The sequence below is a fragment of the Pan paniscus genome, chromosome 4 (assembly GCF_029289425.2).
Source record: "Pan paniscus chromosome 4, NHGRI_mPanPan1-v2.0_pri, whole genome shotgun sequence".
NCBI lineage: Eukaryota > Metazoa > Chordata > Mammalia > Primates > Hominidae > Pan > Pan paniscus.
The window spans coordinates 51,525,884-51,544,747 of record NC_073253.2 but is presented as its reverse complement, the minus strand read 5'-3'; the positions used below and the strand labels follow the sequence as shown (position 1 = coordinate 51,544,747).

The following is an 18,864-nucleotide window of genomic DNA, read 5'->3' as shown; positions in this document are numbered from 1 at the left end:
TCTGTCCTATATCTTTGTTTTAATCACTATGGAAATGTTATTTTTTAATCTTTTATTAAAATGTAAAATACTTATGCATATAGAAAAGTACCTAAAGTATAAGTGATTAATTAAATGGATAATGGATACTTATAAAGTGAAAACTCCTGTCATTGGTTTGGGAAATAGAGCATTATTGGCCCCCCAAAAGGTTCCCCATGTGTTCCTTCCTGTTCACAAATCCTGAATAACATGCCTTATTCATTTATCTCTACCCTGATGTAACCCATGGATTAACTTCTGTGGAATACTTTTCTTGTTTTTTTTTTTTTTCCTCTTTTTAAAAATAATTTTACTATGAATCTATTTCTGAGTAACATAGGTAGCTGATTTGAACATTACACAATGGTATTATAACCCCCCGGGTTTTTTTGCATCTTGTTTCTAAAGGGATTTTCTTAATGGTAGTAAACACTGTTGGACAATATCAACCTATTGAGCTTTTGCAAAAAGGTATTAAAATATAATCACTTCTTTAAAAATGTAATAGGGCCAGGCGCGGTGGCTTACACCTTTAATCCCAGTGCTTTTGGTGGCCCAGGCAGGTGGATTGCTTGAGCCCAGAAATTCGAGACCAGTCTGGGCAACATAGCAAAACCCCGTCTCTATAAAAAATACAAAAATTAGCCTGGCATGGTGGCATGCATCTGTAGTCCCAGCCACTTGGGGGGCTGAGGTGAGAGGATTGCTTGAACCTGGAATGTTGAGTCTACAGTGAGTTGTAATTGCACCACTGCACTCTAGCCTGGGCAACAGAGCAAGACCTTGTCTTAAAAAAAAAAAAAAAGTAATAGAACTACATTTCTAAGTATGAACTATTATATTTTGTAAATTTAATCCCTTTAAAGTTTGAATTATGAGCTCCTAGCTGCAAATCCTTATTGTGTTAGTTTTAATTGATCTTGGTAATTAACGTTTTTGATATGTGGGATTTTTATCATTAATTTAAAATGTTTCTTATTTCAGAATAATTCTTGAGAAAGATGAGGAACAGCCTAGTGTAATAGATTCTTGCCATGTTGTAGAATTAAAACAAACAAAACCCCTCTGTTTCTTAAGATTTGAAACTACAAAAGATTCCTCCCTAATATTGTGAAAATGCTATATCTAGCTGTTCCTCTAGTTCACTTAGGTCAAAGTAAAATGTTTTAACCTACTGTTATATCATGTAACTCACTTGCAACATGACTAACCATCTGGGACACTGTATTAATCGGTTCTCACACTGCTACAAAGGAATACCCGAGACTGGGTAATTTATGAAGGTTTAATTGACTCACAGTTCAGCATGGCCACAGAGGCTCCAGGAAACTACAGTCATGGTGGAAGGTGAAGGGGAAGCAAGGCACCTTCACCAGGCAGCAGGAAGGAGAAGTGCCAAGCAAACTGGGGAAGAGCCTCCTATAAAACCATTAGATCTTGTGAGAACTCACTATCACGAGAACAGCCTGGAGGAAGTTGCCCCCATGATTCAGTTACCTCCACCTGGTCTCTCCCTTGACACTTGGAGATTATGGAAATTATAATTTAAGATGAGATTTGAGTGGGGACAGAAAGCCTAACCATATCAGACACATAATTGTTTCAATTTTATTTCCAAATCTCTAGGAATAAAGATTTTCAACCTTCCTTGATACTCATACCAACGTTTTGTGACCTTAAGAGTCAGTAATTTTTTTTTTTAACAGCCAAAAATAATTCATTCCTCCTTTATACTAAATCTGCCTTATTTTTTTTTTAGGCCAATACTTTGAGGTGGTGGGTAGGTGGCATTACATTAAAATTTCATATTTTTAGGAAACTATTTCTGTCTTAAGTGTTTAAACTTTTTTTGTATTTAAGACATAGCTTAGTGATTGAAGTGTTATTTCTCAGGACAAAATAGGTTTAATAACTTCCTTACTACTTAATGGTATCAAAGCCTCGGGAAAGTTACTTAACCTCTCTCTGTCTTTATTTCCTCATCTTTAGAATAGACAGCTAATGACCATGTCCATCTTAAAGGATTGTTTTTGAGGACTAAAAGAAGTGATCTATGTAAAATGTTTAGCACAGTACCTGGGATATATTAATAGGAATAGTTATCCCTATTGCTACTTTAGTGAGCAGTTCTGTCTAAAAAATTCAGTTAGACAGATGTGAAAGCAATGTTTTTTCATATCCTTATATTAGAATCATATACTTTGAAAGTTTTATATGGGAATTGTGGGATAGTTTGTAACAGTACACATTGCTGCTAAGTGATTAAGTTGACAAGTCTAGTTCATCAGATGACAATTAGAGGTACTTTATTTATTTATTTATTTATTTAAGATGGAGTCTTGCTGTGTCACCCAGGCTGGAGTGCAGTGGCACAATCTCAGCTCACTGCAGCCTCTGACTCCTGGGTTCAAGCGATTCTCCTGCCTCAGCCTCCCGAGTAGCTGGGATTACAGGCGCCTGTCACCACGCCCAGCTAATTTTTTTGTATTTTTTAGTAGAGATGGAGTTTCACCATGTTGGCCAGGCTGGTCTCGAACTCCTGACCTTAAGTGATCTGCCCGCCTCAGCCTCTGAAAGTACTGGGATTACAGCATAAGCCACTGCACCCAGCCAGACAATTAGAGATATTTTAGAGGAGAGTACAAGGGAAAACTTTCAGAGTGGAAGGAATGGTTGTCCCAAGGAAAAAAAATTTATAGGATATATGAGAAATAGACAGTGGCCTCTATCCTGAAGCAGAGATACTTAATCTTTGGGTAATGGAAGAGGTTAGAGTGATTGGGTCTTGGGTAAAAGAGTGATTAGAGTGATTAGGAGTTTTTAGTAACATGTTTGAAGAATATGATTCTTGTATGTAGTATAGTCTGGCTTGGGCAAGAGGGCTTTGGATAGAGGAAAAAAATGTGTGGATGAAGCTAATAGGGTGTCTAAATTAAAAGATTTAGATAAGAAATGGGGTGGGAGTGAAAATAGTTGTTTGTATTAGAAATTTAGATTTTTCAGGCCAGACGCTGTTGCTCATGCTTGTAATCCCAGTACTTTGGGAGGCCGAGGCAGGAGGATCACTTGAGTCCAGGAGTTTGAGACCAGCCTGAGCAACCTAACGAGACCTCATCTCTACAAAAAAATAAAAAATTAGCCGGGGGTGGTGGCACACCAGTGATAGTCCCAGCTGAGGTGGGAGGATCACTTGAGCAGGAGGTCAAGGCTGCAATGAGCCATGATTGAGCCACTGCAGTATAGCCTGGGTGATATGGTGAGACCTTATCTCAAAAAGGAAAAAAAAACATATTTAGATTTTTCAGCATGTGTGGTAAATAAACTTTAAAGGATAAAAGGCAGATGAATCCAATATTGAACCTTTGACAGTAGATATTAACCAATAGGTCAAAGAAAGACTGTTAGTAGAGGAAATATATTAGTTTGATTTATATGAAGATATTGATACTTGTTTTTGACCTATAAAGAAGGGAATTTCATTTAGTTCAACCTAAGAGAAATGACAAGAAAATCAGAGAATATGGTTATTATATTGAAGTGTTTAAATAACATAGGCTTTGTACTCAGGGCTAGGTTTTAACCTCAGTTATGCCACATTCTCAGTGAATGACCTTAGAGAAGATACTTTATTTCTGAGTCATTTTTCTCATCTATAAAATCAAAGATGGTTGAAGGACTAAATAATATAATGCCTAAAAATGACTAATCCTAATACCTGACATACAGGAGGTACTTAATAAATATTTTATATGGGTATGAAATAGGGTTGGCCCAAAAGAGACATAAGGAATTACATAGATGGGGTGAGAAAAGTCATAATTTGGTTAAATATAACTATTGAAGATGTTAGCAAAAGCAATTTAAATTTCATTGCTAAAGGCTGTTCTCAACCAGAGTTCTTCATCTGAATCACCAACCACTGAAAATAGAGTGAATATTTTCTCAGTTATACCAAGGACATTTCACAGCTAATGCCATTCTGGATGCATAGGAAAGAAGTTAATTCATTACAAACAATGGATGCCTTAAGACATTAGGACTTAATTCCCTTGTGTCCTGTTTGGAAAAGACTGCAAAAATGTTGAAGACTCATGAATGCTAATAAACAAATAGTCATGGTACTGACTACATGAAGAAATTAGATTGAGTGGTCATGTAGTTAGGGGGGCATTTCAGATTTAAGTGACTTAGTTAAACTTCTAGGAAGGATTATGAGAAAAGAGGAAAATACACCAGAAAGGAAAGACTTAGGACTATAGAGCAGGGGATCAATAGAACAAAGATGTTCAAAAACCTCTTAAAATTTGTTATTTGTAAAATAATATTCTAAATACATTGTCACAACAATATCAATATCCTTTTCTAAACAAAAGTGAATACTAAATGAAAATGTGCAATGTGCATTGCTGTCTTTCAAGAGCATTTTCTTTTAATTTGTTGCTGTTTTGGTGCTGCAGAGTAAAGGAGTTTGGAATTAGTCCATCAGACATTCCCTTCTCACAGGGTAGTGGCAGTCGCCCTGATCTCTCTCCTTCTTATGAATATGACGACTTTTCTCCTTCAGTTACCAGGTCTACTTCATTCTATACATAAGATGTTTATTTGTATACTTTCTTTTGAATTGTGCTTTGTATAAACATTTCATTTGCTATTTTTGTCCTGAGCCATTTTAGTTTTCATTGTCATTTCATTTGGCAGGTGGTGGTTGTACTGCATGATCTGCATTCTTACATCTTTTATTAATTTGTTTGCTTTAAAATGTTGATTTAGAATTCAGGCTTCCTATTTCCCCCTCATATTTTTAAGGATGATGTCACTTTTGCATACTTACCATTAAAATTACCATACTTACCATCGAATTGTTAAAAGATAAATTATCTTGCTTAAAATGAAGAGATTGCCTTTATGCTGTATGATCTTATAAGTTTCCTTGTCTGCAAGGAGCCTCTTGACATAGAAAGTTTACCCTCTTTTGGCCGGGCGTGGTGGCTCACACCTGTAATCCCAGCACTTTGGGAGGCGGAGGCTGGTGGATCACCTGAGGTTGAGAATTCCAGACCAACCTGGCCAAGTGGTGAAAAAAAAAAAAAATTTTTTTTAAAGTAAGGAAAGTTTACCCTTTCCCAAATGTGTAAGTTTAAATATAATGAGTAAACACTTTTCAAATGATAAAACTTAAAATCTTATAATCTTTATACATTATAAATAAAATTATTTTACATGTAGCTGTTTTAATTGAGCATGATAACTACCAGAAATCTGCAGGGTTTTTTTGTTTTGTTTCAGCAGTGATCCATTTATTGGTCTAATTGTTATTGTTTACATTTTTCTGTTCATATAATTTAATTGCAATAACATCAACTTTGGTGAGCCAGTAGTAAATAAAATGGAAAATTAAAAAAATTTTTAAAATCGTAACAAGTTTTTTTCTTTCAATACTGAATCTACATACTGTTCTCATTTAATTTGCACAATAATTATATTTGATATAATTAATATAATATGAATTATATAAAGTTACCTAAGCAGATTTCCTAAAACTAAACAACCACTTAAGTGTTTCTACAGATTTCAGATAAATTTTACCTATAAAGGTGACATCATCAATCTTAGTATGTTAACTGAATTGCGTGTATATTGAATAGGCTGGTATTTTCTCGTTCCTCTGCATGAGTGTTTTTAACTTTAGATACCTCTTATGTATTTATAGGGTCAAAGAATTGACTGTAGATCCAACTGCTGCTGGTGATGTTCGTCCAATAATGCACCATCCACCAAACCAGATTGATGACTTAGAGACACAGTGGGGTGTGGGGAGTTCCCCTCAGAGAGATGATCTAAAACTTCTTTGTGAACAAAATGTGAGTGTACTATGGTTGTAAATGTTATAATCTTAGTTCATTTCATCAGTAGCAGAACTTAACTGAAAACTATCATTTAAATGAGGGGTCAGGCTGTGGGTGTGGTGGCTCAAGCTTGTAATCTCACCAATTTGGGAGGCTGAGTGAGAGGACTGCTTGAGACCAGGAGTTCAAGACCAGCCTGGACAATTTAATGAGACCCTTTCTCTACAAAAAATTTAAAAATCATCCAGATGTGGTGGTATACACCTGTAAGTCTAGCTACTAGGCAGGCTGAGGTGGGAGGATTGCTTGAGCACAGGAATTCTGGGCTGTAGTGGACTGTCATAGCATCACTGCACTCTAGCCTAGGTGACAGAGCGAGACCTTGTCTCTTAAAATAAATGAATAAATAAGTCAGGGGTCAGCAAACTACAGCCTGTGGGCCAGCCATCTATTTTTACAAATAAAGTTTTATTGGAACATATCCATGTTTATTCTCTTAAGTGTTGTCTAGCTGCTTTCTTACCTACCATAACAGCAGTAACAGAGACTGTGTGGCTCATAAACCCAAAACATGTATTATCTGGCCCTTTAAGGAAGTTTCCAACTCCCAATCTAAACCATTCATTTTTTTTCCCTCAGATTTTTGTCTGCTATTAAAATTTGGGAAAAATTTAAAGTAATATAGGGAAAAACAACTTCCAACTCCCAATCTAAACCATTCATTTTTTTCCCTCAGATTTTTGTCTGCTATTAAAATTTGGGAAAAATTTAAAGTAATATAGGGAAAAACAACTTTAAAAATTACACATATAATAAATATTATAAAGCTTAAAAACAAGCCAGGCGCGGTGTCTCACGCCTGTAATCCGAGGCCGAGGTGGGCGGATCACTTAAGGTCAGGAATTCAAGACCAGCCTGGCCAACATGGTAAAACCTGTGTCTACTAACTACAAAAATTAGCTGAGCATGGTGGCACACGCCTGTAGTCCCAGCTACTCAGGAGGCTGAGGGATGAAAATCGCTTGAAACTGGGAGGTGGAGGTTGCAGTGAGCTGAGATCCCACCACTGCACTCCAGTCTGGGCATCAGAGTGAGACTCCATCTCAAAAAAAAAATTTTAAAAGCTTAGAAACAAAAGAACTGTGGACATATGCATGTATATTGAAAGGATGTATGCACTATATTAAAATCAAACAGCAAAATACTAACATTTGTTAAATCTGATTGCTTTTCTGTATGATTAAAATTTTTAATGATACTTTATAATTTAAATTTTTGATTTCCCAATTATAAAAATAAATACATGCCCATTGTATAAGGATAGAAAGAGATAAAGAAATAAAAAGGTATATATAATACACTTTCACATAATTGCTTTTAATGTATTGAGAGGGTTCTTTTCTGTGTGTGAGATGTAAAGGTGTGTTTTTAAAATGCATATTCTGCATAGTTTGGTGTCATTCTATTCCCACTAAGTCTTATCATGGCATTTTCTCATCATGTTAAGTTAGCATTGATTAGTTGCTTACTACATGACATACATTGCTAAGCATTTTATTTATTATCTGATCTCATTATCACAACTCATTGTAGTAGGTACTATAATTATCCCTACTTTATAACTGATATTCTGAGGTTTAAATAATTTGACCAAGATTTTACAAGTAGTAAGTACTGAAGCCAGGATTGAAATTTAGATCTTATTCCAGCGCCAAACCTTGTATCAATTAAACTCATTGCTTCCTGCAATACAGTATTCTTTGTAAACAATGTTAGTTAGTTCTAATACTTTGTAGCAGATACTTAGCCCAAAATATTCTAGAGTAACAGATACACTTACTACTTTTTGTTACCATGTTCCAAATCACTATTACTAAAGCAGGGCTTAAAGCAGTGGTCCTTAACTAGGAGCAGTTTGGCCCCCAAAGCAAAATGTATGGATATTTTGCTTGTCACAACTAAGGTGATGCTGCTAGCATATAGTGGGTAGAGCCAGGAATGCTGCTGAACATCATACAGTGCACAGGAGTGTCCCCCTCACCTTATCCCCATACAATGTCAGTAGTTCCAAGACTGGAAAAACCTGGTTCAAACTAAGAGTTCTAAACTTTGAACCATAAAAACTAAAAATGAGATTCTGGCCTCAGTCCATCACTTATGTCCAGAATTTTTAAGAGAGACTGTAGTTGCTTTTAGACTATTTAAAGTAAACCCTGCATTGCATCTAGATATGTTACCTCCCAAAGATGTGGAAAACCCGAGCAAGATAAGTACTCCCTATACATATCTTTCCATTTTATTATTGCATCTATTGGGCCTCTGTAGAGCCTTAATTTGGAGAGGTTAGATGACCAGAACTAATCCAGGGGAGTATGACATCATGAGTTTTTACAGCCTCCATGTTTGAGAGAGTGTGCATTTCTGTCACCTCTGCCACACCCAGGGAATTATCTTGCCATGACTCAGCATTAGCCTTTAGTTAAGTATTGGTGCGTGTGTACATATTATTATTGCTATATTGTCTTAATAAAGTAGATTAAAATGGAACAGCATCTAAGACACGCTCTAGAGATCGGAGAAGTTTTTTTTGTTTGTTTTGAGGTGGAATCTTGCTCTGTCACCCAGGCTGGAGTGCAATGGCACGATCTCAGCTTACTGCAACCTCCGCCTCCCAGGTTAAAGTGATTCTCCTGCCTCAGCCTCCCGAGTAGCTGGGATTACAGGCGCACACCACCATGCCCAGCTAATTTTTTATATTTTTAGTAGAGACGGGGTTTCACCATGATGGCCAAGCTGGTTTCGAACTCCTGACCTCAAGTGATCCGCCCGCCTCAGCCTCCCAGAGGGCTAGGATTACAGGAGTGAGCCACCACACCCAGCCGAAGTTTTTTTTTTGTTTTTTGTTTTGTTTTGTTTTGTTTTTTAATCATCATCTGAACATGGCCTGGGATCAGAGAAGCTCTGACTTGCTGTAGGACGAAAATATGAATATATTGTATATAGTTGTCTCTCAGTTATACATGGAGGATTGGTTCCAGGACTGCCTGAATATACCCAAATTGCGCATACACAAGTCCCACAGCTGGCCCCGTGGAACTTGCAAATATGAAAAGTTGGGCCTCTGAATATGAAGGTTTCACATCTCTCAAATACTGTATTTTCAGTCTGCATTGGTTGAAAACCAGATATAAGTGGACAAGCGCTGTTCAAACATGTATTGTTCTAGAGTCAACTATATGTTTTTTGTTGTTGATGAAGTAAAATTGTGAATTGTCCATTGAAATTTCTATAAAAACTGGTATAAATATATTCTGTAGTATATTTAAGAAATTAATGTTAGTTAAGAGTTAAGTCCTTTACAACACTAATTTGATAGTCATGAAAGACATTTTCTTTACATCATCTAAAGATACTATCTTCATATCTTTTTTAACAAAAGAAACTTAAGATAAACATGTAAATTAAATTGTTAGTGAAAAGTAGACAATACTGAGGAAATATTTCATACATTTACAGCCTGCAATAACTGTATTTTTGAAAAGTTGGGCTGTTCCAAAAGAGAGTACTCTTTCAGCATAGTTCGGCAATAAAGCTTAGGCTAAGTGAAAAATATTCCCTACTCATCTAAGTTTTAGTTGTCTTATTGAGAGTTGCATAAATATTTTTACCCAAAGAAAGAAATCATGGCTTTGCCTTTTATATATATTTTACTAGCCTTTACCATTCAAGCCTCTTCAATTTCTAAATGATATTTTTCTAAATTAAAAAAAACTACTTTTATAACATTTAAAATACACACTATATCATAATTTCTTAACTATTTTTATTTTAAGGAAGAAGAAGTCTCTCCACAGTTGTTTACTTTCCACGAAGCTGTTTCACAAATGGTAGAAATGGAAGAACAAGTTGTAGAAGATCACAGGGCAGTGTTCCAGGTAAAGTAAGACAGGACTTTCCTTCAAAATATTTCTTGAGATAAATTAAGAATTTGTCATAATTCCTTAAATATCACACTATTGCTTAAAAAATACTTGTTTGTATATATGTATATGTGTATTTGTAGGGCATGTGACATGGCAAATTTTTAATACAATGAACGATGGCTACAAATAACATTTCTTTGCACCATGGTGAAACGTTCTACTTTATTTACCTCCCGTCCCCCTTATTGGTTTTTGTCATTTGTCCATTTTTAGGGAAGAGTGTCACTTCTGCCCACCAGTCCTTCCTTCTAAATGTTAGGCCAATGTATTTGATAGCAGTTAAGAAAAACTCTTTTAAAGGGTTTTGGAGCAGTTGAGGAAGTATCAGTTGTTGCAGAAAAGAGAGACTACTTCAGGAGATGGAGAGTTACTGCTCTGAGCTGTCAGTGGCAAGTTAAGGGAAGGGTGTTATATCACCACCTGTAGCAGTAACTCCTTAGGCATTCATTCCATTAGGCATTCAACCTGTTAAAAGTATTTACTATATGATACTCTACTCCCCTTTTTTTAAACAAGAAAATGTCCTATCGTGATATTTGAGGGAGTGAAGATATCATTTGGACATCTTTATGAAGACTGTACAATTGACTTGCAGCCGCCCCCACCCTCCTGTAATACTATGAACACTTCTTGAGAAAAAAACAATAACTGCCTCCCTTGTTGACTTGTATTCCTTCTTTGATGTTGAAGGAATCTTTGTCATTAAACAAAGGAACTTCAGCTCTAGGCCATTCAAGAACCTGGATAAAGGGCTCAAAAATGACAGAGAACACTTTATGTCAGATTAGGATACGCGTTCATTAAAACTATTAGAGTTTGGCCAGGCGCAGTGGCTCATGCCTGTAATACCAGCACTGTGGGAGGCCCAGGAGGGTGGATCACTTGAGCCCAGGAATTCAAGACTAGCCTGGGCAACATGGTGAAACCCTGTCTCTACAAAAAATACAAAAATTAGCTGGGTGAGGTATAGCATGCCTGTAGTCCCAGCTACTCGGGAGGCTGAGGTAGGATTCCTTGAGCCTGGGAGGTGGAAGTTGCAGTGAGCTGAGATCACACCACTGCACTCCAGCCTGGGCAACAGAGTGAGAAAAAAACAAAAACTCTAGAGTTTTAGTCAAACTGTTATTATGAGACTCTCTTTAGAAGCCAAGGTGTTTAAGTAGAGAACGGATGCTAATAATTTAAGAAAATTACACACCTGTAATCCCAGCACTTTGGGAGGCCAGGGTGGATGGATTGCTTGAGCCCTGGAGTTAGAGACCAGCCTAGGCAACATGGCAAAACCCCATCTCTATTTAAAAACAAAAAGAAAAGTGTCATATGCGCCCTTTTGGAACAAGGTATCCTATAAAGACCATCATTTCCCACTCTGCCATTTTTTAGATAAAATCTTACAGCTGTTTATTGGTAAAATTAGGTGTTCTGACTTTCAACCCAGTATTCTTTTTACAATTCTCTATATCATTCCTCTGTATTATGATCTGCCATTTCGCAAAATAAGGTTTTGTTAAACCAAAATTAAGTGTACAGCTGAAGGAAAAGGAAAGAAAAATTGGAGTGTATGACCAGGCGCGGTGGCTCACACCTGTAATCCCAGCACTTTGGGAGGCCGAGACGGGTGGATCACCTGAGTTTGCGAGTTCGATACCAGCCTGACCAACATGGAGAAACCCTGTCTCTACTAAAAGTACAGAATTAGCTGGGCATGGTGGCGCATGCCTGTAATCCCAGCTACTTGGGAGGCTGAGGCAGGAGAATTGCTTGAACCCAGCAGGCGGAGGTTGCAGTGAGCCAAGATTGTGCCATTGCACACTAGCCTGAGCAACAAGAGTGAAACTCAGAAAAAAAAAAAAAAAAAAGGAAAATTGGAGTATTTTTGCATTTTCTAATTAATATGTTTCCTAATCAAGACACATACCTAGGTAAACCAGCTCTGTCTGGTGCTATATAGTCTAATTATAATTAGTCATTAAAGTCAATTGATGTTCGGAAAATTGAGATTGTATGCATCCTAAAAGCAAATCCACGTATAAAAGCTTTTATGTCCAAATAGCTCTTTAATTCAGAATGATCTGGTCTTGTTTTGTTTTTTGTTTTGAGACAGTCTCGCTCTGTCGCCCAGGCTGGAGTGCAATGGCGCGATCTCGGCTCACTGTAACCTCTGCCTCCTGGGTTCAAGCTATTTTCCTGCCTCAGCCTCCCAAGTAACTGGGAATGCAGGCGTGTGCCATCACGCCTGGCTAATTTTTTGTATTTTTAGAAGAGACAGGGTTTCACCATGTTGGCCCGGCTGATCTTGAACTCCTGACCTCAAAGTGATCCACTTGCCTCAGCCTTCTGAAGTGCTGGGATTCCAGGCGTGAGCCACCATGCCCAGCTGGAATTTATTATTACCTCTTGGCCCAACCACTGTGAGTCCCTAATTGGATATGTTAGTTTGTCAGGTTCTAGGCTACCATAGCCCCCATCAAAGTGCTCAGTAGCTTTATTATGCGCATTCTTCCCGTTTTAGGGATGGATATTGAGGTTTTGAGACTTACTCTCCTCTTTAATATTGATGTATTTCATGCATTCCCTCCCCAAAATTCCCATCCAAAGTAGAGTAAAAGTAGAGAAATGAAATGATGTTGCTCAGCCCATCTTTCATGTGTTTGTGTTAGATTTTGAGGACATACACTTGACCCTTGAAAACTGCAGGGGGTTAAGGATGCTGACCCCCAGCACAGTTGGAAATATATATAACTTTTGAGCCCCCCTAAAACTTAACTAGACTGTTGACCAGAAGCCTTACCAATAACATAAAAGTCTATGAGTACATATTTTGTATGTTATATATGTGATATAAGGTATTCTTACCACAAAGTAAGCTAGAGAAAAGAAAATGGTATTAAGAAAATCGTAAGGAAGGAGAATTATATTTACTATTAAGTAGAAGTGCATCATCATAAAGGTCTTCATCCTCATCATCTTCACATTGAGTAGGCTGAGGAGGAAGAGGCAGGCTGGACCTGGTGTTTCAGGGCTGGCAGAAGTGGAGGAGATGGAAGGGATGGCAGGAGAGGCAGGCATACTCAGCGTAACTTACATTGAAAAAAATCCACATAAGTGGACCCAAACAGTTTAAACCCATGTTGTTCCAGAGTCAACTGTATTTCTTAATTATACTGTCTGTGAATAAAGATGTTTTATGTCTATTGACATTTTAGAGAATACTATCTTAAGTATGTTTGATTATATTTAACAGAATTGTAATTTGGTTTCTGTTTCACAAAGAGGCTTATTGGATTATCGAATTTTTGTCCTTGTAGGAATCTATTCGGTGGTTAGAAGATGAAAAGGCCCTCTTAGAGATGACTGAAGAAGTAGATTATGATGTTGATTCATATGCTACACAACTTGAAGCTATTCTTGAGCAAAAAATAGACATTTTAACTGAACTGCGGGGTAATTCTTTTTCCATTTTAATGTTTGAAATCTGATTGGTATTGGTATGTATATTGGTGAGAGGGCTTCTTCGTATTGCAAGAGGACATACGAAGTGAAAATTAGGGGCACTGTTTAGCATCTATTTTCCAGAGGTATAAAGACAACTAACCATTGTGGTTTTTCTAAAAGTCATGGCATAGCATTTCAAGTTTTCTCTCATATTTTAAGAAGACAGTCATCTTAAAGAGAGAAAATGTGTTTTTAACAAATTTATAAATTTTATGTACCTATTCAGATCTTTAGTTTGGTAGGTTGATGCTTATGAGAATTATCTTCTTTCTGTGCCTTTTTTCGGGTCTCATTCTGTTGCCCAGGCTGGAGCACAGGGGCGTGATCATGGCTTACTGCATCCTCAACCTCCTGTGCTCAAGCAGTCCTCCCACCTCAGTCTCCTGAGTAGCTGGGACTACAGGCGCAAGCCACCACACCCAGCTAATTTTTAATTTTTTGTAGAGATGGGGTCTTGCTATGTTGCTCAGGCTGTCTCAAACTCCTGGGCTCAAGCAGTCCTCCTGCCTTGACCTCCCAAAATGGCGGGATTACAGGCATGAGCCACCACACTTGGCCTCTGCCACTTTTTTTTAAATGAAGGAGGTGTCAAGATGACCATCCTCTGTACCTTACTCATGAAGGGAAGCATGTGCCTTACCTACTAAGTCATGTCTTTTTGGTTTTTTAGTTAGCTTATCTGTGTAGCTTCAGCTATGTATTTCTTTATGTGTTAATTTCTTAGGCATTTGTACACTGTTGGCTCTGTTTAGGTGTGAGTGACCATCTGGATGTGTGTGTACACGCAATCCAACATAAACCAGAATGAAATTCCCAATTTGGGGCAGTAAATAAGCTGCTTAATTTTTTTAAGGAGGCCCTCTGTGATGTTGATTAGTTGTTTTGAAGGGTTATTTTTCTTTTAAATTTATTCATTTATTTAAATTGACATCCCAGCCTGGGCAACATAGAGATCCCATCTCTAAAAAATAATTTAAAAATTTAAAAATTAGCCAGGTATGGTGGTGCCTGCCTGTAGTCCCAGCTATTGGGAGGCTGAAGTGGGAGGATCACTTGATCCCAGGAGTTTGAGGCTGCAGTGAGCTAGGATCACGCCACTGCACTCTGGTTTGGGCAACACAGTGAGATCCTGTCTCAAAAAATTAAAGAGTTGACAGATTAAAATGTATGTAATAGGTACAACATGATGTTTTGAAGTATATACACGTTGAGTATCCCTTATGTGAAAAGCTTTGAACCAGAAGTGTTTTGGATTTCAGATTTTTTCAGATTTTTGAATATTTGCATTATACCAAAAGTTTGGGATTTTTGGAACACTTCAGGTTTCAGGTTGTTTTTTTTTTTTTGTCATGGAGTTTTGCTCTTATTGTCCAGGCTGGGTTACAATGGCACAATCTCAGCTCACTGCAACCTCTGCCTCCCAGGTTCAGGCAATTTTCCTGCCTCAGCCTCCCGAGTAGTTGGGATTACAGGCACGCGCCACAACGCACAGCTAACTTCTGTATCTAGACGGGGTTTCACCATGTTGGCCAGGCTGGTCTTGAACTCCTCACCTCAGGTGCCACAACGCCCAGCTAACTTCTGTATCTAGACAATCTAGATGGGGTTTTACCATGTTGGCCAAGCTGGTCTTGAACTCCTCACCTCAGGTGATCCACCTGCCTTGGCCTCCCAAAGTGCTGGGATTACAGATGTGAGGCACCGAGCCTGGCTTTGCTTTTTTTTTTTTTTGAGATAGTGTCTTGCTTTATCGCCCAGGCTGGAGTGCAGTGGCAATCTCAGCTCACTGCGACCTCCGCCTCCCAGGTTCAAGCAATTCTTCTGCCTCAGGCTTCTGAGTAGCTGGGATTACAGGCGTGTGCCACTGTACCCGGCTACTTTTTGTATTTTTAGTAGAGACTGGGTTTCACCATATTGGCCAGGCTGGTATCGAACTCCTGACCTCACGTGATGCACCCACCTCAACCTCTCAAAGTGCTGAGATTACAGGCATGAGCCACCATGCCTGGCCAGATTTTTTTTTTTTTTTGAGATGGAGTCTCACTCTGTCACCCAGGCTGGAGTGCAGTGGAGCGATCTTGGCTCACTGCAAGCTCCGCCTCCCAGGTTCGTGCCATTCTCCTGCCTCAGCCTCTTGAGTAGCTGGGACTACAGGCGCCCGCCACCACGCCTGGCTAATTTTTTTGTATTTTTAGTAGAGACGGGGTTTCATTGTGTTAGTCAGGATGGTCTTGATCTCCTGACCTTGTGATCCGCCCATCTCGGCCTCCGAAAGTGCTGGGATTACAGGCGTGAGCCACCACGCCCGGCCTGCACAGCCAGATTTTTGGATGAGATGTTCAACACATATATGTTGCTGACTGGTTATGAAGTTGGTTATTTGAAATCATATTTTGTAAAGTCAGCAGTGACTGTTGAACTAAAATTTTCATTTGTTTCTCATATTGTTCATATTCAACCCTTTATTTAAATTGTTTTGATCATTTTTCTAATCTGCAATAATTCACAATCAGCTTCTGTATCCATTTTATTCAGAAGACAGATCATAATGCACTCTGGTATTTTTTCTTTGTAGCATTCAACTTAATTGACTTCCTTTCCTTTTCTCAAATTTCATGTGTATCAAGCATATCCATAACTTTTAAGAAATTACTATCTAGATATATTGCATTATTCAGTCCTTAGAATTTTTTTAACCACCCAGAGATAAATTTGGGATTTATAAGAAAAATTTGGGCCAGGCACCTGTAATCCCAGCACTTTGGGAGGCTGAGGCAGGTAGATCACCCGAGGTCAGGAGTTCAAGGCCAGCCTGGTCAACATGGTGAAATCCTGTCTCTACTAGAAATACAAAAATTAGCCAGGCATGGTGGCACATGCCTGTAGTCCCAGCTACTCAGGAGGCTGAGACAGGAGAATCACTTGAACCGGGGAGGGGGGCGGAGGTTACAGTGAGCCGAGATCACGCCACTGCACTCCAACCTGGGTGACAGAGTGAGACTCCATCTCAAAAAAAACAGAACAGTAACAGTTTGAGAGCACCAAATCTAGAAGTTCTTAAATTCATTTCAAAATTTCAAAAAAGTTAACTTTTTAAACATCACTGTACTTTCAAAAAGGGAAGGAAAATTGAGATTCCAACTTTATTCTGAAGTCTACAGAGTAGGGTTTCGTAACCTTGACACTGTTAACATTTGGGGCTAGGCCTTTCTTTGTTGAGGAGTGTTATCCTGTGCCTTGTACAATATTTACCAGCATCGTTGGTCTCTGTCCACTACATGACAGTAGCACACCAGTTGGGATAACCAAAAATGTCTCTAGACATTACCAAATGCCCGCTGGGGGCCAAAAATCACATCCAGTTGAGAGCCACTGTTATTGAAAGATAGCTTATCTTCACAGCTGCGTGTAATTTGTCTGACAATTTACTAACCTATTTCTAGTTTTTACATGACTCTAGATCAGTACATGACCAGAAAATGCGTAAAATCAAGAAATATATCATTTAGTCATCCCCCCTTCACAATCCCCCTTCCTCACAATGAGGACAAAATGTAAATTTCTAAAAATTCAAATATATTTTACATGTTCATAGCTTTAAAAAGGTAAAATAGGGGGTGCCAAGCACGGTGGCTCATGCCTATAATCCCAGCACTTTGGGAGGCCAAGGCGGGCAGATCACCTGAGGTTGGGAGTTCAAGACCAGCATGGCCAACACGGTAAAACCCCGTATCTACTAAAAATACAAAAATTAGCTGAGCGGGTGGTGCATGCCTGTAATCCCAGCTACTCGGGAAGCTGAGGTGGGAGAATTGCTTGAACCCATGAGGTGGAGGTTGCAGTGAGCCTAGATCGCATCATTGCACTCAAGCTTGGGTGACAGAGTGAGACTCCATCTCAAAAAAAAAAAAGGTAGACTATGTATTTTACAATGTGAAACCTGCCTATACTCTAGGAGGAATTCCAATAAATTAAAACAGAGAACTGTAAATGTGCCAAACAGAACAGAAAGCTATTGAAAGATATAGAAAAACAGGTATTTCTGGAAATCTGTAACAAAAAACTTTCACAATAGTTGAGCATTCTATTTAGTTCCAAGTTTCTAGACAACAAAGAACAAAACGAAAAATACTGAGTTACTGTTAGGAAATAACACAGCTGACTTGATTGAACCCATAAAGTTGTAAACTCTTATTGCGTGTAATACAATACTTATTCCCTCTTTCTTTTCTTTTTCCAAGATAAAGTGAAATCTTTCCGTGCAGCTCTACAAGAGGAGGAACAAGCCAGCAAGCAAATCAACCCGAAGAGACCCCGTGCCCTTTAAACCGGCATTTGCTGCTAAAGGATACCCAGAACCCTCACTACTGTAACATACAACGGTTCAGCTGTAAGGGCCATTTGAAAGTTTGGAATTTTAAGTGTCTGTGGAAAATGTTTTGTCCTTCACCTGAATTACATTTCAATTTTGTGAAACACTCTTTTGTCTACAAAATGCTTCTAGTCCAGGAGGCACAACCAAGAACTGGGATTAATGAAGCATTTTGTTTCATTTACACAAATAGTGATTTACTTTTGGAGATCCTTGTCAGTTTTATTTTCTATTTGATGAAGTAAGACTGTGGACTCAATCCAGAGCCAGATAGTAGGGGGAAGCCACAGCATTTCCTTTTAACTCAGTTCAATTTTTGTAGTGAGACTGAGCAGTTTTAAATCCTTTGCGTGCATGCATACCTCATCAGTGATTGTACATACCTTGCCCACTCCTAGAGACAGCTGTGCTCACCCCTTTTCCTGCTTTGTGCCTTGATTAAGGCTACTGACCCTAAATTTCTGAAGCACAGCCAAGAAAAATTACATTCCTTGTCATTGTAAATTACCTTTGTGTGTACATTTTTACTGTATTTGAGACATTTTTTGTGTGTGACTAGTTAATTTTGCAGGATGTGCCATATCATTGAACGGAACTAAAGTCTGTGACAGTGGATATAGCTGCTGGACCATTCCATCTTATATGTAAAGAAATCTGGAATTATTATTTTAAAACCATATAACATGTGATTATAATTTTTCTTAGCATTTTCTTTGTAAAGAACTAAAATATAAACTAGTTGGTGTATAATAAAAAGTAATGAAATTCTGAGAAGAGTTTTATCTTAGGAAAATACATATATATGCAGTGTGTGTGCCAGTGTGGTATTAACAAGACTAATAGTGCAGTTTGATCCTTACCAATATCATTACTTAATTTGAAGTGTTCATTAGCACCCCAAAATATACCTTTTCTATGTACTGTTAAAAGAAATTGGCTTCTGATGCATGAACATTTACATGTACATTGAAAGTAGTCCATAATAGAAGTTAGTTTAAGCCAAGTGTAGACAGTACATTACTCCCTTGAAAAAGAATTAAGTTGAAAGAGTTGACTTTGCCTTAAAAGGCAGATCTAACCCAAGCTCCATCCAGTACCAAATGTGAAACTTCATTGTTGTTTGGTGAGAATCGCCAAATTCTCACTA

The 18,864-nt window shown here is 38.2% G+C and overlaps 1 protein-coding gene across 4 annotated transcripts in view; it reads left to right on the top strand.

Moving 5' to 3' along the window:
- The window catches only part of KIF2A (kinesin family member 2A), an 80,387-nt gene extending 61,902 nt beyond the window's left edge, over positions 1-18,485 (top strand). For 2 of the 4 annotated variants that reach the window (XM_003827416.6, XM_034960044.3), the window contains exons 17-21: positions 4,479-4,592; positions 5,732-5,882; positions 9,701-9,802; positions 13,159-13,294; positions 17,587-18,485. In XM_003827416.6, the coding sequence (XP_003827464.1) occupies positions 4,479-4,592; positions 5,732-5,882; positions 9,701-9,802; positions 13,159-13,294; positions 17,587-17,672 (589 nt within the window). In that variant the 3' untranslated portion in view covers positions 17,673-18,485. The remainder of the gene's footprint in view (positions 1-4,478; positions 4,593-5,731; positions 5,883-9,700; positions 9,803-13,158; positions 13,295-17,586) is intronic. The other 2 variants (XM_003827415.6, XM_003827417.6) reach the window with 1 other exon arrangement.
- The last annotated feature ends 379 nt before the right edge of the window (positions 18,486-18,864 follow it).